The sequence below is a fragment of the Mercenaria mercenaria genome, chromosome 5 (assembly GCF_021730395.1).
Source record: "Mercenaria mercenaria strain notata chromosome 5, MADL_Memer_1, whole genome shotgun sequence".
NCBI classification, from domain to species: Eukaryota; Metazoa; Mollusca; class Bivalvia; order Venerida; family Veneridae; genus Mercenaria; species Mercenaria mercenaria.
The window spans coordinates 93,037,734-93,064,313 of record NC_069365.1 but is presented as its reverse complement, the minus strand read 5'-3'; the positions used below and the strand labels follow the sequence as shown (position 1 = coordinate 93,064,313).

Below are 26,580 nucleotides of genomic sequence, written 5' to 3'. Positions count from 1 at the left end.
CAAAAAGACATTTATGTAATTTTCATATTTTCTGCATATAAACTCTAGAAAGAACAAAAAAGGTCAAAATAGGCATGTTTTGGGTAATAAAGTTTGAACAAAAATAAAATTTATCATTGAAATGCATACCTTTTAAGTTTTACTTTTCTTCAATGTGTTACATCATTTAGTATGTTTTATGCAAAATTTAATTGTTCAGTAAAATTGCAGGTGACTTTATCAATCATGGCGGTCCTGGTGGATCCAGAGCTGAACCAGGTGGCCCTGGCACAGTCTACCTACACAGATTGCCCGAACTTGTGAATGGAACAGTACCATCTGACTTCATTGACAACAGAACCCTTTACCTGAACAACAAAGGATACCAGCCTAGAGTCCCTGACCGGAATCTTACTGATACATACTCAAATTACACAACAGCTAGTGGCGTGGTCTGGATATGGCCAGGCTCATACCCACCTTCTGTCACTGTTGCTACAGAGCTGAATGATACAGAGGAAGATATTGTTCTGGATTATCTCAAGGTTTCTAGTTACTAAACTTTATTTTAAGAGTGAAAATGAATTAGGTAGTTGGAAAGACACAATTTAGGATTGCATATGGTTCCAGTGAGGTCAAAGTCAATGATACAGAAAGAAATGTGCCAGCTTAATGACTCAAGTTAGGATAAAAAAGGTCAAATAAATTGTAAAACCTAAGACATTAGAAGATTATTATGTTTCCCACCACACATACTCCAGTCTGTCTGTGTGTCTGTCTGTCACAAAGCTTGTCCGCATTCTAAGTCAAACATTTCTCATTCAATCTTCACCAAACTTCAACAAAATGTGTCTGCCAATAAGTGCTCGGCCAAGTTTGATAACTAGCCAAATCGGCCTAGGCACTTCGGAATTATGGCCCTTGAATTACCAAAAACACTCAGATTTCTTGCGCAGTTTTGCCCCCAACCCGACGCCTATACTACTAGTAGTATAGGCTTTGCTGTCAAGAAAGCGCATGTACATGTGTTTTTTTTTTGTTTTTTTTTATTTAACATCGCACCAACACATGATAGATCAAATGACGACTTTCCATCTTTAATGGTGGAGGAAGACCACCGATCTTCCATAAGCCAGCTGGATGACTTCCTCACATGAAGAATTCAACGCCCAGGGTGAGGCTCGAACCCACATCGATGAGGGGCAAGTGATTTGAAGTCAGCGACCTTAACCACTTGGCCACGGAGGTACATGTGGATTAAGTAAACAGTATATAAAGACTGACTTACTATTTAGATGATTAGGCAGTTGTGGGAGACATGCGCTTTTCTCCAAAGCATCTCTAGTTTGAATACCGAAGTTGGTATTTTGTATGGAGCCATTGATGTCAAAGTCATTTTTTGTGAAAAAAAATGAAAAAAGTTCAATCATAAGGTATGTTAAGAGAAAGATATAGATATAAAAATAATAAATGAAATTTTAGTTTATATATAGCTAATACTGAGACCAAGGTCTAGGTAATATTGTCACTTTATAATAGTGTTTGCTGATTAATGCAGAAAAAACTGTTTTAAGATGCAGCTCTATTTATTGTCATTATTCCCTAAAAAGTTGTCAAAAGTTCTTGATGAATTTTATCATTATGGAAGGAACACTTGATGTTTGTTAAAACCTGGAGAGGATTTTAAATAAAATTGATGTATATGACATTAAATACTTACATGATGATATATCTGCAAGTGTAAAGTACAGTAAGTTTCTATGTAAATTATTAGGTATATGAGATGGTTCAGCTAGCAATGGTTAGACCTCGTCATACAGAACAGATCAACCTGATTGTAGGGTTCACTGAGGGAGATAGATCTGGACATGTTCATATTGGCTACAATCAGACTCTCTTTATTGGTTTGTTACATTCTATTTATATTATATACAGGTGTGTTTTGTTTATAATATGGTAGTTCAAAAGAGAATTCGCTGAATTGTGTCAAACCTGTGTGGTATCAGTTCACAGAGGAATATTTTCACACAGGTTTGATTCTCTCCTCTAGTGTTATTTCAAGAAGAAGACATGAGCATAGTATTAAAACTTTTAAATACCGCCTGTAAGAAAAGTCAAAGACAACCTTTAGCTTTTTTAAATGTGGTACATATCATTGTCATTTACATTATATTGGATATTGACTGCATTATATTTAAAAGTTTTCGCATATAAAAGTATGTCTGACTAATGTCTTATCATATTACAGAACTAAAAGGTAAAATTATACCCAGCAATAGCAATATAATGTTATAATATTGGCTGCATTCTTCATTTCATCAGCTTCTTAAACTCAACCTGTGCCATGCAAATTCAACCGGTGTCATATAAGTTCAACCTTTTCCATGTAAACTCAACATGTTTTATGTAAACTCAACATGTGTCATGTAATTTCAACCTGTTTCATGGAAACTCAACCTTTGTCATGTAAATTCAACCTGTCTCATGTAAACTAAACCTGTTAGATAAACTCAGCCTGTGTCATGTACATTAAACCTGTGTCATGGAAACTCAACCTGTGTCATGTAAATTCAAAACATAATATGGTTTCTCAAATCCATTCTTGAACAGTTGATTCCTGATCTTAAAAAGTTCAATTAAAGTAGCTTTAACCCTGTTGTATAGCAAAATACAAAACATGTATGAAAATATGGGCTCATGAATTTCTTATTGACCACTTCTTTAGTTTATAATAAGTGGTAATAGAGTACGATCAGATTTCATTGCAAGCATGATAAGATACTGCTATTAAGCTTATAAAATAAGCTTTTCTTCATGGTTACATGTTTTGTATATTCATATCTATGTAATGCTTTGACATTTATACACAATGCAGCCTGCTTGTAAATTTATTCTTACAAAATAAATTATGGTAACAATTCTATCTATTTTCAAAAGCTTTATATTAGTTCATCTGCATGCCTACCATATATATGTCAAAACATTTGCTGAAAAACTTGTTTAATTGTTGATAAAATGTTTTACACTAGGTAATGTTGAAAATATTTAATTTAAATTATTGACAGGTTGGAAAAAATAAATTTGTCATGAATTTAGTTAAGAACTTCTAAGCTTGTTTTGTTCACTTAACCAAATACTGTTAAGAATACATAGACTGCTGTATTTTCAGGCTCCATATTTGGGATGCAATTAGTGTATCCCTGTATAAATATATTTTTCTTTGTTAATTGTTGAAAGTGTCCTAGGTCAAACTTCAGTCTTTTGCAGTAGTACTAAGATGTTTAAAATAGAACTGTCTTACAGTGAGTAAATGCCATTTTGCTAATGTGACTATGATTATAACCCCCTGTCCCCCCAAAAAACCTTATTCTGTGTATATGTAGAATAATTGTATGTGTGTGTGTAATTAACGGAGGACAAACGTTTTGGCCACGGACGTCTAGGTCTGGACGTTTTGACCTAGGATGTTTTGGCCAGGCAATTTTTCTGTCTAGGACGTTTTGGCCAAAGATAAATTGTGGTTCCATAACATACAAAATATGGTGTGGAGATTATTCTAAAGAATGTAAAAGTATAATTGAACAATTTAAATTGAAAATAAAACCAAGTCATGTTATTCTATTTTTATTTTTAAAAACCCTTTTTTTACATGATGTATACATATACATGTATATGTTTGTGTGAAAATATTTGTTTGTTATACCAGATCATATCTGCATGTTATGGAAATAAAATTTAATTTTTGGCAAAACAACCTACCCAAAAAATTTGTCTGGCCGAAACATCCTAGGCCAAAACTTCCGCTGGCCAAAACGTCTTACATTCGTAACTAACTAGAAGTTTAAAGAGTTTTGCAAATATATGTCAGGTATCATTGTATGTTAATAGTTTTTCTGGCAATTTACAGGTACTGGAGCACTGCCCATGGATGTATCACTATACCACGGTAGCCTGACAACCCTACAAGGTGAACTGAGAGTAGCTGGTGTTACAGTGGTTGTTGAGGGCATCATAGGCAATGTAGAAAACATGACCATTGTTGATGGAGGTAAAAAATACATAATTTATATCAGAGACATGAAATTTCATGGTTTTTGCCAGTCCTGGTACTGTATTTCATTGGAATTTGAGTTTGTAAATTTCATATTTGGAGCATAAAATGAAAGGAAGTTTTACTTATTGTTTGGGATTTAATTTTATGGATTGACTCGGGCATGAAATCTACAAAAATTAGTCCCTTCTGTATATTAATTATTTCACAGTCTATATAAAGTTATCTTACTTTGAAGAGTCTCTGAATCACACTCTTGAGTAATGTTTCTGGGAAAAGCTAATGCAAATGGATCTTGATATAAGCAAGTATCAAACCCAGAGCTTTAGGATTATGAGTTCCTAGGAGCAAGATTCTTGGGCAAAGTACATTTGCTAGTAACCCTTCTAATAACACTTTTAATGAGATTTTGATAGTGCCCATGTAACATGCAGCAAAAAAATGTCTATACTTTTTGTGTGTAAAAGTTGATTGGCCATCCATTTCAGGAACTCTGAGGATAAACTACATGATGGATTTGAAGTACCAGCGTATAGATGACATCACATTTACAGCATTCAGTATCAGGAATCGTGGTTCACTGTTTATGAACAATGATGTTTTCCAACATAATATGACCGGGAAAAGTTTGCAGGTCTGGTTAAATAACTAGATTTTGTTTTCTCACTTATCGGACTGAAAAATCTCTATTTTTAGCAGTGATGGAAATTCTTTGTCCCGTGGGACTTACTTTTTTATTCATAAATGCCTTAAATCATGGGATGTAGATACCTGTAATATCACGAGATCACTTACATAGAGTTGCTTCCCTTTGGGAGTACAGAATAATGCTAGACTAAAAATTGTAATAAAATGCACAATTTTCTGGCCTGGGACACTGTCCAAGTGGGATCGAATGGCGAGAAAGGCAAAATAACAGACATTGTTCACCCAATAGGATTTTACTGCATGTACAAAGTACAATTATTCCAATGATGGACAAATCATTACGGTGGCAAAATATGGATTGGTGAAGGGTTTACCAGACCATTTATTTAACTTTGATAAACAAACAAACCAAAGTATTGCTAGTCATACAGTGTCACAAGATGAAATCTACACAAAATGTTCTAGTTCCACAATTTAAAGCAGCATGCCTTCAAATCATTTGACAACAAACAAAAAAATCTTTAGATATCTTGAAATAAATGCTGTATTTCTTAAGAAGGCTTTAAAAGTTAATTACTGACAGACTTTATGTTACGGAAACACATGAGAATTTGCTGTGTTTACTACTTTTTACGATGAAAATCGAAAAGCGTTTGTCACGCTCTTACTCCAGGTAAACTGTCTCGATTATAAATATCTATATTTTGAAGTCATTATTCACTACTTCAGCTGTAGCGCTATCGGTTGCGACGACGGGAAAATGTCTTTTATTGCCGCGGCGGTCCGGGGTTTGATTTCCTGCGCGGTCATATTTTTTTTTATTTGGAACTTTTAAAATATTTTAGAAACAAAAATTCATATTCTAATGTTCGTAATATGTCCATACTTCAATTTGAAAAAAAGATTATTGTTTAGCTAAATCTGGAGGTATGCTGCTTTAAGAAATGAAACAAATGTGTTTGAATATTCTATCTTGGAAGATATTGACTCCACAGAGCTGAACAACCTGTTCTCCTATGTTGACAACTCAACCTTGCAATCCTTTGATCAGGCTCCTTATGTTGCAGAAAAGTTGTATGATATGCCTGCATTGAGCAATTGAATCTAAGCCTAATTTGCCATTTAAATGGAAATGCTGTACACATTGTTTCCTTTTCATAGTTAGCATTTTACAATATTTATGTCTCCCACCACACAGTGTTGTGGGAGACATATTGATTTACTCCAGTCTGTGTGTGTGTCTGTGTGTCAGTCTGTCACAAAGCTTGTCCGCACTCTAAGTCGAACATTTCTCATCAGATCTTCACCAAACTTGAACAAAATGAGTTTGACCATAAGACCTCGGCCAAGTTCGATAACTAGCCAAATCCGCCCAGGCACTTTTGAATTATGGCCCTTGAATTACTGATTGGATCCACCCGTCTTGACCATCTATGGGTCCACTCGTCTAGTCCAACTAGAAAAACTAGACATTTTTCATAGGAACCATTCGTCTGAACAATCCAGACAAACAAGGCAGTTGTGGGTGACATGTGCTTTTCTCCAAAGCATCTCTAGTTTCATTTCATTTCAGATTTTCCCAGGTGGAAAGTTAGAAGCTAAGAACCTGTATATGAATGTAGAAACTCTAACTGTTGATGTTATGGCAACTTTAACAGCTGATGGACAAGGAAATTGCAACATGAGTAAATAGTTTTTCAGTTTTACTAACCAAGATTACTGTATTTATGTTGTAAAACACTTTCATGGATCAGGTGTTTTCATTCCAATCTTATTTAAATTAGTCTACTAGATCGTCCAAAAGATTTGGACTTCTAATTTGTTCTATATTTTATACAGTCATACATGTGATAAAGACCAGCTGACCAACTGGGTAATCAAATTATTTGATTACCATCCCTGATTTTTCATGCAAGCTGGTCCTTTTTAGCTCACTTGAGCATGAAGTGCTTAGGGTGAGCTATTGTGATTACTCACTGTCCATTGTACATTGGCCATCTCTCTATAGTCTTTTTCCACCTACTTTTCTACAAACGTTGTCTCTGGAAGCTACTGAAAATTGACCTGGATGTGTACCAATTCTCGATATATATACAGGTATTATAGGTTTGATTGATATATGATATCGTAGGTTGTCATATCAGTAGTCAAAATAACTAACAGATAAAAAAGAACCAAAAAACTTGAGACTGACAATGAAACTTGGTATATATAGGTAGCTTGTATAAAGAAGAAGCTTGGGATTGAATATTATGTTCACTATAATGGAGGACAAAGCCACTGTTTCTAAAAATTAAGAAAAAACGTTTATGCCCAGTAACTTGATTGCAACGAAACTTGGTGTGTAGACAGCTTGCATGGAGACAATTTCAGAATTGCATATTGGGGTGCAAGGTCAAGGTCCCAATTTCTAAAGAAAGAAAAAGTATTTTTTAATCTCCAACCTTGGTATGTTCCATTACATGACAGACTTATGTCAACTTTGTTATACAGAGGGATATGGTGCTGGATATACAGTATCTGGGTATGGAACAGGGGCCAGTCACGGTGGGGAGGCTGGAGCAGAGGATTACAAGCATAACTCGCCATCATGTTACGGCAATTTTATCAAACCAGACAAGTTTGGCAGTGCTGGTGGAGACGGATCATCAAACAAAGGTTTTTATGTTTAAATGTAATACTATGATTGTTTCTGTATATGATATCAGATATGCAGTTAAACTTTGTCAGAAAACCAGAAATGAGGTCAAATGAAAGGCAAACACATGGTGTTAGATCAGCATCTGAAAGCAACAACTAAAAATACTTAATGTATTTAACCAAAATTCTAGTGTTGATCTAACATTGAAATATGACACCATTCAAGGTGCCAAACTTTAGTCAGGATTGTCAGGAAATGTTTCAGATCATGTGATATGTCAACTCCTACTGAAATGGTATAAATGCATTTAAAGTTGTCTATCATTTAATTATGTGTAAGATTTGTATAATTGTTTAACGTGGAACTATTACATACATATAGGTGGGTGTGGAGGAGGTATCCTCATACTGAATGCCAACAAATTGTTGAAAGTTGATGGTACAGTAAGCGCTAATGGACATCCTGGATCATCCGGGGGAGGTGGAGGGTCAGGCGGAAGTATCTACATGACCACAGGAGAATTGGATGGTTCTGGTACTATTGAGGTGAATATAAGCTAGCAATAACTCTCATTTCAAACGCTAACTAGCAGTTGAAAGTGCTAGTAGTCTGTCAAGGCACATCCCTAGACATTGAGGGTCATGCAGAAATTAAAATTGTTGGGTAAATAGCTCCTGTTACTAGTTTTGGTACAGTAATGGTACTAATGCTTATAAACTGTTGAAAATAAATGGAACCTAAAAGTGTTCTTGGCCAGCCTTTTATGAATTGGAGAGATCGATAAAATAAATAGATGACTAATATAGAACTTTATGGCTCCGAAGTAAAATATAATGTAGGCACATGCCTGGTAACAGTACATGCACTGTTTGAATATTGGTTTATGAAAGATGCAGATGTAGATTATTGAACATTTAAGGTGAAAGGAGGATCAGGAAGAAATGGTGGTGCTGGAGGGAGGCTGGGTATTGCCTATGATTACATCAACTTTGCTGGGAGCTACGTTTCCAGTGGAGGTGTAGGCAGTGGAGGAGAGAATGGGGCAGCTGGAACAGTCTTCACCAAGGATACTGCCCCCGGGGGAAAGAAAACAGTCAGGATTTATAACAGGAAAGGAGATGGAGTGAGTTTTAAGGAAAAATTTTACTGAGAAAAAATTATGTTGATTGAAATAACTTAAAATAGGAAAGATACTGTCAAAGCAGTGTTATGCCTAGTAATTCCATACCATGCAGTGATATCCATAGATATGAAAGCCTCTCGTCTCACAGGTCTGAATATTTTGAGGGGCCTTCTACCTCCACTACTAAAAGCTGGAAAATTTACATATAACCAGCATTGTATTGTAAAGAATATTAATATCATGTCTTCGTTCAATGAAGTAATAATCTCTCCATGTTATTGATTTTAAAGCAATTTTAACATTGAACACCTTACTTGTAACATGTAAGTTTAGAGAAACATAATACCTTTATGTTATTTTACACCTAATAAGCCCATTTCAAATGATGGTAATGTAGCCTTCAAGTTCTGTCGGATTTCAGAATCGTAAGACAAGAATAACCATACCAGAGAGTAAGACAGAGGACCATGACATTGACACCCTGGATCTTGGTGACTATGCTGAAGTTGGTCTCCTAGCAACTGATGATAACAGCAATCCAAAAGTTGGAAGAAGAGATCTTTATCTTAGGGTTTGTAGATTTAATGATTATGTCTTCCACCACTGGTGGAGACATATTGTATTTGCACTGTCTGAAGGTCAAGGTACAATGGGTCAGAAAATGGAAAACTGTTTTTCTGATCCATAACTTGAGACTCATTTGACCCAAAACCTTCACTATTCATAGGGTGGTAAGGCTTATGGAATAGATGACCCCTTTCGTTTTTGTGGTCACTCCATCAAAGGTGAAGGTCACAAGGGCCTAACATGGAAAATGGTTTTTGATCAATAACTTGAGAACCACTTGACTCAGAATGCTGAAATGTAGAAACTTCATAGGAAAATTGCACATGCAGAGTAGATGACCCCAATTGATTTTTTGGGTCACTTGATCAAAGGTCAAGGTTACAGTGGCCAGAACATGGAAACTCTTCTAGAATCAATAATTGGAGAACCATCTGACCCGTTTTTGGCCAATAACCTTCAAACTTCATAGGGTGATAGAACTTATAAAGTAAATGACTCCTATTGTTTTTGGGGTGACTCGATCAGTTTGCTTTGTTAAATGTCAAGACAACATTCCATTGTAGAGTAGGAGCTATATGTTTCTATTATCTAAAGAAGTTTTCTTTTCTCCCAGAAAGTAATTTTTTTATGCCTCCGGCATCTACTGATGCGGGAGGCATATAGTGATTGTCCTGCCTGTCTGTTCGTCCGGCCGTACGAGGTTAACCAAATGGGACTGTTTCATCTAGCATCAATACCCCTTACTTGAATGACTTGATACTAATGCAGATGTAACCAGTGACCATTCATCATCTTCAGACATCACCTGACCTCAGTTTGACCTTGACCTCGTTTTGGACTTAGGTTTCTTTGTATCGACAAGGATGCCACCGGGGGCATCAAGCGTTTATTGAACGCAGCTTCTTGTTTAACTATGTAAACAAGTGAATAGTTTGTACTATTTCAGTTGGTAGAGGGAGACTACACTGCTACAGTACATGTTGAAGGTGGGATGTGGCTCAACATTGACTTCAATGACTCTGCTGTCCTCTCATTCAGTGTTGCTGTCTATCCTGTAAGTAAAAAGATGTTTTGCAATTATCATAAATGTTATATTGTATAGAAAAATTGTAATGGAATGTAGCTACGTCCAATCAGATCAGTCGTAAAATTGAATCCCATGCCCTAGACATTGTGTTTGTTCTCTTTGATGATCAACTAATTCAATTGATCCTCCACCTCAGACTTGTTTTAGGAAGTTGTAAGTTATTTATGGAGAAGGGCTTTAAATTCATATTGAGTGATTCAAAATTTTCCTCTATTTATCCGTTTCAAATACAAGGTTGCCATCATATGACATTCAGGGTACAAGTCAAATCTCATTGCCTGTTTCACAACACTTCTCAGAAAATCATCTTTTCTGCTTACAGGATGGACAAGTAAACCTGCCATATGACACATATGTAAAAGACGTCACAGTGTCTGACTATGGAGGCACCATTACTGGTCTAGAAACATTCAACATCTCACGTGGAGGAGCTGTCAACATATACCCACCCTCAGTCAACAACCCACACTTCAAAAATATTGTATATAATCTAAACACAATCAGTATACTGGATGGAGGAGTGTTCCATTACTTTGGATCAGCCGAGGCAGGAGATGTGCTGGAGATCAACCTTGATGGAGATCTGATGATCAGAGGTGGAGGGGAACTAAAAGCTAACAAACTTGTTCTCACTGGTATGAAATTTATCTTGCTGTTTTTATATACTTCTTTAATCTTCTAGTCAGTTTAATCAGTTTCTTACATTTTCATAAAGAGAAATTTCACTATGTTGAGTTCCGACAAAGGGATAATAAGTAAGTTTTCTGACATATTTTCTATTTTTATACAAAAGACCTCAAAGTTAGAAATGAGTTCATTATTCTCTTCATATTGAAAACAAATAATTGTATTATTGAAGCCTGATACAAGTTTATTCTTTCCTTTCCAGCTGTGAACATAACTATAGAATCTGAGGGTATTTTAAGTGTATCAGATCGAGGTTATGCAGCAGGGGAAGGGGTTGGGACAGGTATTGGCCATGCCAAGGGCAGCTCTGGAGGTTCACATGGAGGTCTTGGTGGTGTGGGTAGCAGTACTTCCAATGCAGGATTAGCTCATGACAGCCTTCACAGACCTACAGCTTATGGTAGTGGTGGGGGTAATGCTAGTGTTGCTGCCTCAGGACGAGGTGGAGGCATTCTCCGTCTTGTTGCCAGTGGCTATGTGGAGATAGATGGAGAATTAACGGCTGATGGACAAGATGCTAGCCAGACAGCTGTAGGCGGAGGGTCAGGTGGATCTATCTATCTGACAGCTGGAACTTTCTCAGGTTACTTTGAAATTTTGTTACCTTGTATTTATCAGTAAATCTTATTTAAAGATAATTTGATCCATATTGATATTTGAAAATATTAGGGATGGGAACAAATACTGAAATCAATATTCGAATATTCAGCTTGTTTAATGGAAGCTTTAAATACTTGTGATTGGCTTATACACAATATATTCCGTTGTTTAAATGTGAGTCATGATAATATGGACTGTTGGATAAAATGGCAAGGGCAGTTTTTTTCAGTTAAGATACGGGAAAATAATAGAAAAAAAAGAAACATTGATAATTTCATTTTAAAATAATGTACATGCATAAATCAATTAACTTGTCAACATTTATTCAAGTGTAGCTTATACAGCTACAAATTGTATCACGGTGATAAACAATAGATGATAACGGTCATATACAATAGATGATAACTACGTATTTTATGAAAAAATATACACACAACTTTTAAAACCTATTACATAAACAGGCGCCAATAAAAATGAACCAAAGATAAAAAGGCATCACATTTATGCCTGTTGCAAATCGTTAAACGGTAACGATGATCCCTGCCAAATATGCTTTGTAATGTTCTAGTTAATTGGACAGTTTTTGACACGTGATAAACAATTATGACAGAACAGAGGGTTTTATTTTACATAATAAGCATGCTTAGATTGCTCAAAATCAACGATATCTATTTTGAAATAAAGCTATATATACACTAATCTACGAATATTCGAATTTGATTTTCACATTCGAATATTCGGCCGATTTTCGAATAATCGAATATTCGTTCCCATCCCTAGAAAATATAAACAATTACTTCATGGTATCTGTGTGAGAATAAATTGAAACTTTTGTGGATATATAAACAGCACTGTGTTACAAATAGTATGTGTTAGTGTTCAAGTAGTAAAAACCTAATATGAATGTCTACCAAAAGTTTATATATTTGAGCTGTGGCATGAGAAAATCAACATAGTGGATTTGTGGCCAGCATGGATCCAGACCAGACTGTTCATCTGCATAGTCTGGTCAGGATCCATGCTGTTCGCTAACGGTTTCTCAGATTGCAAAAGGCTTTGAAAGCGAAAGCATGGATCCTGACCAGACTGCGCAGATGCGCAGGCTGGTCTGGATCGATGGTGGTCGCAAAGCCACTATGTTGGTTGTTTTCTTATGGTGCAGTTCATTTAGTCAAGTTAAATTCTTGATGAGGATTTTCTGCATTTAAATTTAGTATCTCAAAATGAACTGTTTTAGAGAAAGCTGAACACTGGATATTTTAGATATTGATCCTGCATGTTATTTCCATTGGAAATTTTAGTAAGTCCTTACATCTAAGACAATATTATTGATTATTGACCAGCAAGCCATTATGTAAGTCCTTCGACCCTGGGCGATAGCTTTGGCTGTCAACAAACAATACATTCAGTACTAACTTCTTCGGCCCGAGCAGTTGTTTTGACTATTGACTTACGAGCCATTCAGTAAGTATATAGCATGTTAGTTACAAATAAAAACTATTTATGATTGTAGGTACTGGTGTTGTATCGGCCAATGGTGGAGCAGGTGCTTGTGTACCTGGATGTGCACAGTGTGATTCTTTAAGAAGATGTCTCAGATGTAACTCTCCTTATGTTTGGAGAAACTACTTGTGCCGTTTTAGTAACCAAGCCACTGAGGTTTGTTGAATTCTTTTAGCTTGGGACTTGTTATTGGTTTCAAATTTCATTGCCCTATTTTGTACACAGGTTGTGTTATTACATACCCGTTTCTATTCCCCGTAAAGTTACACAGGTACCGGAAACGTCAATATTTTTCCATATACTGACGCCTGAATTTCATATCGGGTGTGTGACGTAATTCAGTGTGTGTTGTTGCACTATTTTTTCTATTTAGTTCAGTATTGTCAATCCTATTCAGGCTATTGAACATTTTATGATATTTACATTATATTTATACGTGTAAATGCGTATGTAATAAAAAGGTTATTATCTTTGTATTGGGAAACATGCAATCGTTCTTCAGCGGAAGAATATTGCGCTCCTAAAGTCGCGCATATTTCCACTAAAGAACTCATGCTATTCCATTCGGTATACTAAAGCTATAAACAGGAAAGTGTTGATTAAAATGATTTAAATTGTGATTGACTTGGATGATGTTGATGAGGAAGCAGTTCAGCAGAGGTTGGGCTTATATTCAAGCATGGGTTTAAATGAATGGATTTTAACTAACACTTGCCTAATGAGAGACATACAGATCCAGAACTTTTGTGAATGTGACAATACAAATACAAACAATATGAAAATGTAAAATTGCACAATAAAACTGATGTGAAAAATTACCAAGTTTACTGTGATTGCAGATTAGTTTGTCTTTAGTTTTCAGTCAGGGTCAAAAGGCAGTGGTTTTATTAATTCAAAGTAGCAGGTTAAAGTTGCAAAGTAGAGGCCTTCCTTCTAGAATTTGTTTTTGCTACAGGCAAATTAACAGGGGCTTAAGACTACTGCATCACCTACCTTTGGCACTTTATGAAAGCTTTTGAGTGGATGCTAATGACAGGTGACTTCTAAACTGAGGTGTAGAAATTGATGTTTTTCAGGTTAAGTCCCTGCACTTCAACCAGGTGTTTCGGATGTTTGTAAAACATTTTGATAAAGGTTTCAATCATATTGTTGTGTCTTATAACAGTATCACCACCATATAAACATGCAATAGTTAACATCAATGTGTTATAAATGAGTTGTTGGGGCCTTTCCTACAATTTTGTAAAAACTAATTTTATTTCAGGTTGCAGGAGGTGGGGGAGGTGGAGGTAGAATAGCTGTATATGTTTCCACAGAGAACACATACCGCGGTGATTACCGGACCTATGGTGGTAAAGGCTTCTCTGAGAGTGGAGGATCTGGTACTGTCTATGTACAGGCACCAGTAAAGAGCATAGGAAATATGGAATCTACACTATACATCGACAACCGGAATTCTGTACCAGATCGTATCTATATCAGTAATAAAATGACTGACAGCTGTAGAACATACATAATAACAGCTGACGGTGACACACCCTCTAACATGACCTTTGATCATGTGTATATCAAAGGTGCTGGACATTTAGCCCTCCGTAAAACTTCCAAATCCAGTGTTGATGTGACCATCAATAAGCTTCATGGAGATTTAAGCGGTATGGTTCATACATCGGTTGACCAGAAAATCTCCATAGTGGACAGTGACAGCCCGATACCTGCCTCCTTCAGGGTCTATGATACAGCTACCATACAGTTACCTCAAGGTAAAACTATTATGTAGTTAAATGAATGCTATATTCTACAAGACGTTGATTGATTTGTTAGATTTTTAGCTAACCTGTCACGAAGTGACAAGGTGAGCTATTGTGACCGGTTGATGTTCGTCATGCGTCGTCCGTCGTGCGTCAACATTTTCTAAAAAAAATCTTCTTGAAAACCACTTGGCAGAATTACACCAAACTCCACAGGAATGATTCTTGGGTGGCCCCCTTTCAAAATTGTTCAAAGAATTGAATTTCATGCAGAACTCTGGTTGTCATGGCAACCGAAAGGAAAAACTTTAAAAATCTTGTACAAAACCACATGGCCTAGGGCTTTGATATTTGGTTTGTAGCATCATCTAGTGGTCTTCTACCAAGGTTGTTCAAATTATCCCCCTAGGGTCAAATATGGCTCTGCCCCGGGGGTCACAAGAGGCCTGTATTCATCAGGTTTTAATCTGAAATTTAGACTTAAAAAATTTCTCTCTGTCATTGTCAAATAAGCACTGATTGTAATGAAAGTTAGCATGAGTATTTGAGTTGCAAGTACAGACAGCTTACTAAAATTCCATCAATGTAACTTTGCAAGCAAATTGAATATTTTTGGTTATTCTGTCTAAGTCTAAATTCCAGACTTAAAACATTGATGACCATTGGTTTAAAACCCTTTAGACATATATTTTGTTCATTCATTTGTTTATTACCTGTTCTCTGTGTTTCTTAGCTGCTAGCTGACAACTTCCTTCCTTTTAACTGTGCTGGTGGAGGAGGACTCTAGACTTTGATATGTTCTGGAGTGCTGTATTTTTCCATTTCAGAGTTATATTTCACCAACTTGAAATACACAGACATCTACATTGATGGGGAAATCAGCGGTGTGAAGAACTTGAGCCTCGGCAAGGGAGTAAATTTCTTCATTGGAGAAAACGTAAGTGTAGTGTTACACATGTTCAAGTTTTGCTATGGAGCCACATTTATGATTAACTATGTCTTGGGGAGACATATTGTTTATGCTACCTGTTCGAGCAAATGATTGATACCTTAGATGGTAGGTTGTATGACCTGGGACAATAGAAATCCTTTATATTCATTCCCTAAACACTTAAGTCTTTTGTCCCTTTAGTGGTCGTTCTGTTGTTTTCAAATAATGGAATTACCACCTAATAACAAATTGAATGGGTGTCCGTCTGTCCGCATTAAGCTTGTCCGGTTTTCATAGGTCCAACTGCTAGCTGGATTTCAAGAAAACTTCACGGGAGTGATCAGTACCAAGCCTAATTATGCATATTGCTTGCATGTTCCACTTCGCTGCACAAAAAAGCCCACAGAGCAGAATTAGAAAAGCCTTGTCCGGCTTTCACAGGTCAAATTGCTTGCTAGATTTCAACAAAACTTCATAAGATTGATCAGTACCAACCCTAGTGGTGCATGTCACCGGCACATTCAACTTTGCTGCAAGAAATGGCCGCCAGAGCTAAAGTAGAAAAATCTTGTCCGGCTTTTACAGGTCAAACTACTTTACAGAATTCAATGAAACTTTACAGGAGTGATCTGTACCAAGCCAAGTTTTACATATTGCCGACACGTTCCGCTTAACTGCACAGAATGGCTGCCAGAGCTAAATGTATACATTGGAGGGAGAAAAAACTGTTTCCTTATTGGAGGCAAAAATTAACAGAAAAATAACTTGCTATTTTATTGTGAAATCAGTGTCATGCTGGTCAAGTTTTCAGACAGTTGATAAAAGCATGGATGCTTAATTAGGAAAAGAAAGTGATAGTGTCTCTATGGGTAGACATGTTCTCATTTTAGTTGTCATCAGGTATGGAGAGATTTGATAGAGTTTCAGTTTTAAATCTGAAACTTAGGCTTTAAAGTGTGAAATATTCTTTTTGCTCCATCTATACACATGTATCTCATGGGGAGCAATTTTACTGAATAGAATGTTGCTGTTTTTTTCCCTTACATAATCTTGTAACTTTTTATCATTTTAACTAATTTCAGGGATTTACATCAGGGTACAGCAAGCTAACATTCAGTTTTGATCAGGTTCAAATCTATGCAGATGGTAAAATGTCATCAACATACTTGAAGGAAAAATCTCCCTCATTGGTTCTATATATCACAAAACTGTTACGGCTTCATGCTGGATCACTGATCAAGGTAAATTCATTGAATGAACTTCATTTACAGGTAGCAGTTCTCATGACACTATTAAAATGTAATTAAGTCCCTTGTTGTTTGCTAAGAACAGTTTCTATGTTTGAATATAAAATAAAGAAGTGAACTTTCATAGTTAAAACATGTGGCAGTGTCTCTTATGAAATTTTTTACTGGTAATTTATATTCTCAAAGTCTCGACATTACTGGTATTTCAAGTGTATCAATTAATTTATTGCTTTAGCTATTGTTCAGCAGTTCTTTATTAGACAGTTTCATTATTCCTTTCTAATTAGGCTCCATGGGTGAAAGTAAATGCAAGCACTGCTCTGGTGCAGATTGACTCAGCCAGTGTAATTGATTCCAGTCAACAGGCTCCTACAAACCTCCAACAGAATGGGGTGTATACTGACACAGGAGGTAAACATAGCATTGGTCTAGGGATTTTTGTTTCAAGTAAATTGTTTTGCTAGTGTGATAGTAAACATAAAACTTACTGTTTCATTTTATTGTTCACCTTTTTTGGGGGTAGGTAGGGAGGAGGAGAATGAAGGACCATTAGAAGCTCTTTGACATGCTTATTTTGCATATTGTAATCCAGACATAATAAGAAAGCAAGTAGCCGACTTGAATACTAACTTCTTGTCAAGGTTGGTTAAATGTTGGAATTTATATGTTTTCTAGGAGGATCTGGCGGTGGTAACGGAGCTGCTGGAGGTCAAGGGTCATACCAGGACTATGTTGGACCACCACCAGACTATGGTTCAATGTATGAGCCGACACAATATGGAGGAAATGGGGGTGCAGGTGGCGGTTCTACATCATACAAGAGGTGTACCAAGTCTTCTAGACATTCTGGTGGCCGTGGAGGTAAATCCTTGCTTTAAGTTAATGCTAAATTTATACTTATTTATATTAGTTGATTAAGAAATCCTGAAACTTATTTCAGTAATTCTCTTGACAGCTTCTTGGAAAACTGCCAGTGTGATATGAAGAAGTATGCAGTAATGACAATTTTTTCGATTTCAAGCCATATTCATGTTGAACTTTTAGCATCTTAACCACAAACACCACTAGACCACTACTCCTTATTGCTTTGCTTCAAGTTCCTTCTGGTTCTTTATGCCTTGAATATTTAATTCTTCCAAAGTAGCTGTTATATTAGCTTGTATTGATGATGCTAAACTCGACTGTATTTTGGGAAAAGTTTTGTCACAATTAGGGAGAATGTTTCTGAAAGGTTGATAACAGAAAAAAAGTTGATTTATGCTTGGTAAGTTTAGAGAAAGTATTAGATATGTTATCAGTTAGGTATTTCCATAAAAGAGATGAAATGATTTTTTTTTCAAACTGAATGTGTTCTTTTGATATTGAATATGATATTGATATGAATCATTGATTCAAATATAACATTTTGCTTCATTTGAAATTTTAAGCAATCATTTGTCTGATTAGCTCTTGAAATGGTGGTCTATTGACCAAACCAGTGTTTGCATACCAAACAAGAAAATCACAACTTCCACACTAACATCTGTTTCATCGTCATTGAGAACATTTTCATACCTCAAGATAGAACTGGTAATCTCTTGATTGGCATTCTTTATACTCTGGATTTATTTAAGACATGGACATTAAGGTTTGACAATGTACACTTATTCAAAATATCTAAAAGTTTTATGTGTTGGACGTATATTTTGCAGACCAGTGTGTTTCTTTAGCCTCACATTGCCTTACATGTAGTAAATGCTTAACAATTAAGTATTAAATGAACATATTAAATGAACATAGGTGGAGTGATAGAACTGTCAGCAAATCGTTTACTACTGGATGGAGATCTGAAGGTGAATGGAGGAAACGGTGCTGGATACAGAGGAGGTGGTGGTGCTGGGGGAAGTGTATACCTTCAGGTATGATCTGCAAAAACAACTTTTCTCCAATTTTATCTCCTGTTGAGGAAAATGAATATTTATGTTTTTACAAGAGAAACAGTATTGCTTGGTAAATGATCATTTAACAGAACTTGCTTGTTATAGATACTGTTCTGACATTATTTATATGTCATATTAGGAATCTGTTTAGTAGATGCTACTCAGAGATAAAACTCATGCATACATCAAGAATGTGAGACTTTACTGCGCTGAAGTGTTTAGATGATAATTAAAAGTAACTTTTTTCTGTGGGTGTCTGTTTTTAGGAGGCTATTTAATGGCATGGGAAGAACATCAGACTTCAGCTCTTGAGGTTGTTGGTTCAAATCTTGTTAGGATCAGAATACCGGCCTCAAGACCCTCTGTTTTAATGTCAGACATAAATCAAGCAGAACTCATAATTTTCAGGAATTTTTTCTACTAAATATTTGTGATAAGTTTTAACTAAAGGAAAGGACAAGGCTTTTCTTCAGACATTTAGGCTTTAATTTTTTCAGGTTTCAGAAATCTATGGTGATGGTAATATCTTTGCCCAAGGAGGCTCTGTTGGGACTGGATCTGACCCAGAGTGTCGTGGCGGAGGTGGGTCCGGTGGACGTGTTGCAATACATTACGAGGAGGACACATTCTCTGGGAAGATCAGTGCCTATGGTGGATCTGGGTATGAATGTGGAGGAGCTGGAACAATATTGAAACATAACACTGTTAACTCAACCAAACTGCTCACAGTAAACAATGAGAATGTGTGCACTCCATTAAATTCCAGAGTTGAGTGGAGCCAGCTGTCAGAAACACATAGAGGACAACTCAGCTTTTACACCTGGTTGTTTGATGAGCCAAATTCTCATGAACATGTCTTTGATGTAAGTAATACAAGGAATTGCATCATCAAAAGAAACCAGCTTACTTAAGTTTTGTTTATTTTTTCATTTTTGTGGAATTCAGAAGGATTTTCTTTTCAAAATGTTTCATGTGATTTAGTGTTTGTTTGGAGTTAGACTTTTATCAAACTGAGGTTAGTATCTCAACTGAGGTTGGCAAGTTAACTGAGATTAGTACCTTAACTGAGATTAGCACCTTAACTGAGACCAGAACCTCAGCTGAGGTTGGTAGCTCAACATTTCATGAAAAGGACAAAAACGTCAAGTCCACATAAACACCATTTCTCAACTGAACATTGCTATGCATGGTCAGCTGCAAGAAGAGGACTGCCGTGTCCGCTATTTCTTTTAAACAAAATAATATGTTAAATTAAACAAAATTTTCCAAGCTGGCAAGCAAATACAAACAAAACTGACACATTTTTATGCGCCCCGAAGGTGGGCATATTAAAATCGCACTCCGTGTATGTGTGTGTGTGTGTGTGTTTTTCTTGTCCGGGCTGTAACTTAAACATTCATAGGCAGATATGAAAATAATTTGACACAGATGTTAACCGTATGAGAAGGTGTGTCGCACTTGAGGAATATTAAAGTTATACAAAATTATTTTGTCTTCTGTTTAGGAGGTGCATCTCAGTGGGAAAGCACAGTTAGCACTGTACAGGAAGGACGGGGCTACATTTCCACAGAAAATAACAGTGAGAAAAACTGTAGGAGACAAATCTGGGAAATGGCATATTGGTAAGTACAAGGATGAGAAAGAAAGAGTCTTGGAAGCAGTAAACAAGATTTGAATTTATCCCTTTAGATCAGCTCAAAACTAACCAAGACTGACAAAGCACGTGTCATTTTCTTTTTACTGTGAATGGAAGATTGTAGCCATTTTAATTTCTGATTTTTATTGTGTTTGACTTTCATCACCATAATTAAAATTTCAGATAATGTAAAAAAAAATTATCAGAAGTCAGTTTTTGTTTTATAAGCTAAAAAACAGCATGTAATTGAGTGGGTAGATGCTCATACATAATTCAATATTTTGTGCATTAATTTATGATTGCTGATCTAGAAGTAGTAAATTTTCAGTAGCAGTATATTGTGGAATAACTAAATTTTAAATATGATGTGAAAATACAGCATTTTCAGTGTGGTGCGAAAATACTAAAGTTTTAGTATTTTGTACAATTACTAGGTTTTCAGTATGGTTTGACATCGGTAAATTTGCAGTATGGTGTTAAAATATTGAAACCACTATTTCATTAAAGGTCCTTACCAGCAGTTTGCTGCCAGTTTACCGGATGACAGTCCGGAACTACAGTTCGGCATGTATGTATACGAGGATGGAGTCATGGAAGCTGAACAAACTCTCACTGTTACTGGTATTACTATAGAGAACGAAGGACTCCTCAAAGGGGTGGAAAATCTCATTATTGGACCAAATGGAAAAATCATTCTCAGGTACTAGAACACGTGCTGTCTGTTGTCCTTAGTAATGAGACCTGGCATACTTGCATTATGCTAAATCAGCTCTTGCTTTCTTGAAACTATGCCGGAATTAGGAAATGAGGCACAAAGACTATAAAACATAAAATGGAGTTTGGAGACAAGTCTCTCTGTTACCATCTTTGAACATACATCATTCCATTCATCCATCTGTCTGGCCTTCTGTCAGCTAGAAATTTTAGATTTTTGTCATGACTTTGAAAGTGCAGGAGATATTTTCTTAAAGCCTGGGACATAGAAAGACACAGTGTAATGTAAGCTATAGATATCATTCTTTTTTGTCTGATATCTATTCATTTGCCCACTTGACTTTCTATGGAAGTAATATGACAAATGCCGCTTTTGGTAGGGGACATTTATTTCTGTGCAATGGTCTTGTTTTGTTTCAAGGTTGTGCTCAGTAAGTTTTGAAGCTTGTCACTGAACCATATTCTCAGACTCTGGCTTTCAGAATCTTACTCATATTACAGGCCAGACAGCAGCGGTAGTATACCAGTGATTACATTTAGCTCAGTCACTGTACAGGGTGGAGGTACTTTAGTCATAGACACAAAAGGACATGGAATGAAGCTTATTGGTCAAAACTTCACAGTACATAGTGGTGGACTGGTGGAGGCTGATAATCTACAGGTAGAGGCTCATACATTGATGGTAGAGGACTCGGCATACATCAGGGCAAATGGACAAGTAGGTTTATTATTCAAATTTCCGCTGTAATTATACAGATTTTGTGGTTTGTATTTTATTTCTTAGACTGGTAAGTAAAACATGAACCAATGCGTATTTTAGTGCTGTTTATGAGTTTTTGGCAATTTTGCAATTTTGATTACAAGAAAAGGGCTTGATATGTCATTAAAACAATCAGTCTTTGGAGGTTCGGACACTGCTTGGACATTTCCCATTAACAGTGATTATCTATGCACATTATATTTACTTTTTATTCACTGGAAGGGAGGTGTTATGTGGTTGGGGCTGGCTGGCTGGCTGTCAGTCTGACGGCAATTTTTTGTTCAATAACTTAGGAATGCCTTAACCTATGATCCTTAAAATTTCCATAGGGAGAAGTGGGAATAGAGGTAACAGTGACTGTAGATACAAAAAGAACAGTTACCATAGAATTCATTTTGAGGTTACCTTGTTAAAGAGTACGGTCATTGTCATGCTAAGTGTTAAGATTGTCGTATTATGTGAAGTTGCTGGTCATGCATTCGTCACCTTGCAATTTAGTTTTTGCACAGTAATTCTAGAATGCTTTGACGTATGATCCTTCAGCTTGATAGGCACTTGGCTTCTGATGTATTTACCTCCGAACAGTAGTGTGTTTGTGTAATATTTTAATAAATATATATTTATTTATGATTGGTGTAATGTTGCAATGTTCTGATGAGAAACAGTTTTTTTCATATAGGCAGTACACATTAATGGGGGACCAGGTAAAGGAGAAAATGGCAGGGGAGCCGGTCATGGTGGCCAGGGAGGCAGGGGCAGTGTACAAGGAGGAGGGCTGTACTATGGAGATATAGTAACACCACGAACTGCAGGAAGTAATGCAGTTTTTAAAGATTTTACAACAGATGATGAAGTCAGAGGTGGAGGCATACTGAAGTTTCACATCAACTTCACAGCCCATATTGATGGTAGGATGCTCATTTGTCTTCCTTTTGGTGTGAAATGAATAATAAAGGAGTCAATTATTTTTATACATGATTCAGGAATGACCCTTCCAACATGTATTGTTGAAGAAAAACCTACATAGCTATTTTCATGAGTGATGCAAAGAATGGTGCATTTGCTTTTCAAATGGTTTTATGGAATGACTGATAATGTTATGTCAGATGTCTTATATAGAAATATGTGTAATGATTTTACAGGTATAATCAGTTGTAATGGAGAGAATGGAAGGAGTAAAGCAGGAGGTGCCAGTGGTGGTAGTATCATGCTGACAACTGCTATATTCAATGGTAAAGGCAAACTCATTGCCAATGGAGGAACAGGTAACTTAGTTTTGCTTCATCATATATTTTTGACAATTTTTCTTATTTGCAAACATTGTAATTTCATTTTAAAGATTAGTATTTTATTTTGGACTGATGTTTTTGTGCCCCCAATGAGTGGTTGGGACATATAGATTTGGTCTTGTCCATCCGTCCAAAGTTCATGATGCGCCAAGTTCAAAAAGTGTTTAATATAAATTGATTAAACCTTGCATGAGACTTTATCATGATATGAACTTGCGCACCTCCTATTTTTCGTCTGGCTCCACCCCCTATTTCTAGAGTTATGGCCCCTGAAATAGTAAAAAATGCACATTTTCACCTTGTGACACGCCTAGCTCAAAAGTACTTGATATAGATTCATGAAACCTTGCGTGAGTCTTAATCTTGATATGAACTTGTGCATCTCCTATTTTTCATCTGGCTCCGCCCCCTATTTTTAGAGTTATTGCACCTGATATAGTCCAAAAATGCACATTTTCACCTTGTGACGGGCCTAGCTCAAAAAGTATTTAATATAAATTGATTTATTTTACATGAGTCTTAATCATAATATGAACTTGTGCACCTTCTACTTTTTCATCTTGGTCCGCCCCCTATTTCTAGAGTTATGGACCCTGAAATAGTCAAAAATGCACATTTTCACCTTGTGATGCACCTACCTCAAAAAGTATAAGATATGAATGAATGAAAACTGGCATGAGTCTTTATCATGATATAAACCTGCACACCTCTTATTTTTTGGCTGGCTCCATCTCCCTTTTTAGCTCGACTTTTCGAAGAAAAGTAGAGCTATTGCACTCGTCCCGGCATCGCCGTGGCTGTCGGTTAAAGTTTTTGATAAAGTCAGATATCTCTTTTACTTTCAAAGCTATTGACTTGAAACTTAAAATATTTATTTACTATTACAGTATACACCAGGAGTAACAACCCCCATAACTCTGCTTTGAATTTTGACGGAATTATGCCCCTTTTTAACTTAGAAATTTGGTTAAAGTTTTTGATAAAGTCAAATATCTCTGTTACTATCAAAGCTATTGACTTGAAACTTAAAATACTTATTTACCATCAAAGTCTACACCAGACGAAACAATCCCCATAACTCTGATTTGAATTTTTACAGAATTATGCCCCTTTTTAACTTAGAATTTTTTAAAAAATATTGGATAAAGTCAAACCTTTTTACTTGAAACTCAAAATAGTTGTTTACAATCAAAGTCTACATCAGGAGACACAATTACCATAACTCTAATTTGAATTTTGACAGAATTATGCCCCTTTTTTAACTTAGTATTTTTGGTTAAAGATTTTGATAAAGTCAAATATCTCTGTTACTATCAAAGCTTTTGACTTGAAACTTAAATTACTTATTTACCATCAAAGTCTACACAAGGAGAAACAATCCCCATAACTCTAATTTGAATTTTGACAGAATTATGCCCCTTTTTAACTTAGGATTTTTTGTTAAAAGTCAAATATCTCTGTTATTATTAAAGCTTTTGACTTGAAACTCTAAATAGTTATTTATTATCAAAGTCTACACAAGGAGACACAATTCCCGTAACTCTGATTAGAATTTTGACAGAGTTATGTCGCTTTTTAACTTGGTATTTTTTTACTGGCTCTTATTCAGAGTGAAGCACTGAGAAAAGGCGAGCGCGCAGTCTTATAGACAGCTCTTGTTAAAGTTATGGCCCCTGAAATAGTCAAAAAATGCACATTTTCACTTAATAATGTGCCTGGCTCTAAAGGTATTTGATGTAAATTCATGAAACCTTGCTTGAGACTTTTTATCATTATGTGACCTTGCACACTTGGCATTCTTCTTGAGCACTTATCAGAGTTATGGCCCATGAAATAGCCAAAATAGTGCATTTTTTGTTTGTGATGCTCATAGCTCAAAAAGTATATGGCCTAGAATAATGAATCCTTTTCATAAAATGGTTGTTGAGGTTATATCCCCTTAAGACTGCAAACATTTAAATTATTGTCCCCTATTTGTCACAAATGAATCAGTGGAGGTACACCCTGTGTCCTACAAACACATACTAGTTGAAAACAGTGATGATTGTATGTGAAATTTCAGCCAAGCAATTGCAGTAGCTAATCTCACTGCCCTTTACCACTGCTTGGTTTAGCTTGCTCTTGGAATGTTGAATATTCTTTCTTGTGAGGAAGCTATCCAGCTGTCTTATAGAAAGTCTTTTACTGAGCTGTCAGCTGTACCTGAAATTTCTAATTACCTGAGTATTTAATTCCTTTCTGTTTTTAGGATCCGCATCAACTGGTGGCGGAGCTGGTGGTAGGATTTCTATCAGTTACACAAGTTCAGAGTTCACAGGCTGGTACCAGGCTTACGGTGGTAGATCACAGCACAGTACAGGTGGTGCTGGAACCATCTATGTGTATGATGGGGACAAATCAAAACTGATCATTGATAATAAAACACCATATAGCGGACCAGTATGCTTTTCTTTCAATATTTCTTTTGTTTTTCCTTTATATATTACCTCTTGTCATTCATGCTATATATTTGTGAAAATACACAATTTTGAGGTAGTTTTTAGTGGGTGCCACTCAACTGCCACTACTTAAAGTGTTCATAGCCTACAAGATCAATACTTTTATGACACCAATACTGGGTTTTTCAAAGAAAGTGGATTTCAGTGTTACTTTGTAAAGAGCTTTAAGTTTTATATTATTTAAGAAAAATGTTTTTGCATACAATTTACTTAGTGTGTGCATTTTGTTTGTTCAAGCAGCAAATATCTTTTCCTGCTGATCTTTTTTATTTTATTTTTTTTTTTATTTTATCTTTGGAGTTCAACTGCCAGAAATTTTGAATTGATAGAAATGTCTTTAAATTGTTTATTATAGAAGACTATACAAAACTACCATACCGTTGGAGTTAGAGACAACGACTATGGGCGGACATGGATCGTATTTCCAAGTTCTGGTTCCCTGACTGTAGATAAGCTGTACCTGTATAATGGAGCTCATTTAGGACTAGAACCAGCATCAGATCCTAACATGAGAAAACATGAATTTACAACAGAAAGTTTTCATGGTGATGGATTTATAAACGATGCTTCAAAACTAGGAACCATTCATATTGGACCTAATCAGCTGTTCAGGGTCAGGTAGGAGACACATAGTTTGAGAAACTGGTAAAACTTCTTTAACATGATTGGTATAACCATGTCTAACAAATTGCTGTTTTTACAGTACATCAAAGCTAATGCCAAATGATAGCTTATTAGCTTGACTGATGCTTGTCTGAGCCAAAGATGAGCACAATAGGCCCTGTAACTTCCACATGCCTGCCTTCTGACTTCCTGACACATAAAAAAACGACCTTAGTAAGTTTCAAGATTTCACTATATGGTTAGGAACAAGTTATCTAAAATTTGTGACTTTAACATTTGGGCCTCAGAACACCATATCTTTGATCATAAATGTAATAAAATCTTG

The 26,580-nt window shown here is 36.0% G+C and overlaps 1 protein-coding gene across 1 annotated transcript in view; it reads left to right on the top strand.

Annotated features, from left to right (window-relative positions):
- The window catches only part of LOC123558659 (uncharacterized), a 119,339-nt gene that overhangs the window by 13,938 nt on the left and 78,821 nt on the right, over positions 1 to 26,580 (top strand). Inside the window, exons 16-42 of the mRNA XM_053544773.1 lie at positions 211 to 524; positions 1,754 to 1,883; positions 3,887 to 4,027; positions 4,519 to 4,664; positions 6,252 to 6,363; positions 7,172 to 7,336; positions 7,701 to 7,864; positions 8,239 to 8,442; positions 8,864 to 9,013; positions 9,956 to 10,063; positions 10,419 to 10,731; positions 10,986 to 11,366; positions 12,897 to 13,042; positions 14,151 to 14,649; positions 15,465 to 15,574; positions 16,651 to 16,809; positions 17,103 to 17,226; positions 17,491 to 17,676; positions 18,595 to 18,713; positions 19,232 to 19,597; positions 20,239 to 20,356; positions 20,878 to 21,070; positions 21,586 to 21,802; positions 22,524 to 22,752; positions 22,987 to 23,109; positions 25,382 to 25,572; positions 25,987 to 26,249. Coding sequence (XP_053400748.1) covers positions 211 to 524; positions 1,754 to 1,883; positions 3,887 to 4,027; positions 4,519 to 4,664; positions 6,252 to 6,363; positions 7,172 to 7,336; positions 7,701 to 7,864; positions 8,239 to 8,442; positions 8,864 to 9,013; positions 9,956 to 10,063; positions 10,419 to 10,731; positions 10,986 to 11,366; positions 12,897 to 13,042; positions 14,151 to 14,649; positions 15,465 to 15,574; positions 16,651 to 16,809; positions 17,103 to 17,226; positions 17,491 to 17,676; positions 18,595 to 18,713; positions 19,232 to 19,597; positions 20,239 to 20,356; positions 20,878 to 21,070; positions 21,586 to 21,802; positions 22,524 to 22,752; positions 22,987 to 23,109; positions 25,382 to 25,572; positions 25,987 to 26,249 — 5,371 coding nt within the window. The remainder of the gene's footprint in view (positions 1 to 210; positions 525 to 1,753; positions 1,884 to 3,886; positions 4,028 to 4,518; positions 4,665 to 6,251; positions 6,364 to 7,171; positions 7,337 to 7,700; positions 7,865 to 8,238; positions 8,443 to 8,863; positions 9,014 to 9,955; positions 10,064 to 10,418; positions 10,732 to 10,985; positions 11,367 to 12,896; positions 13,043 to 14,150; positions 14,650 to 15,464; positions 15,575 to 16,650; positions 16,810 to 17,102; positions 17,227 to 17,490; positions 17,677 to 18,594; positions 18,714 to 19,231; positions 19,598 to 20,238; positions 20,357 to 20,877; positions 21,071 to 21,585; positions 21,803 to 22,523; positions 22,753 to 22,986; positions 23,110 to 25,381; positions 25,573 to 25,986; positions 26,250 to 26,580) is intronic.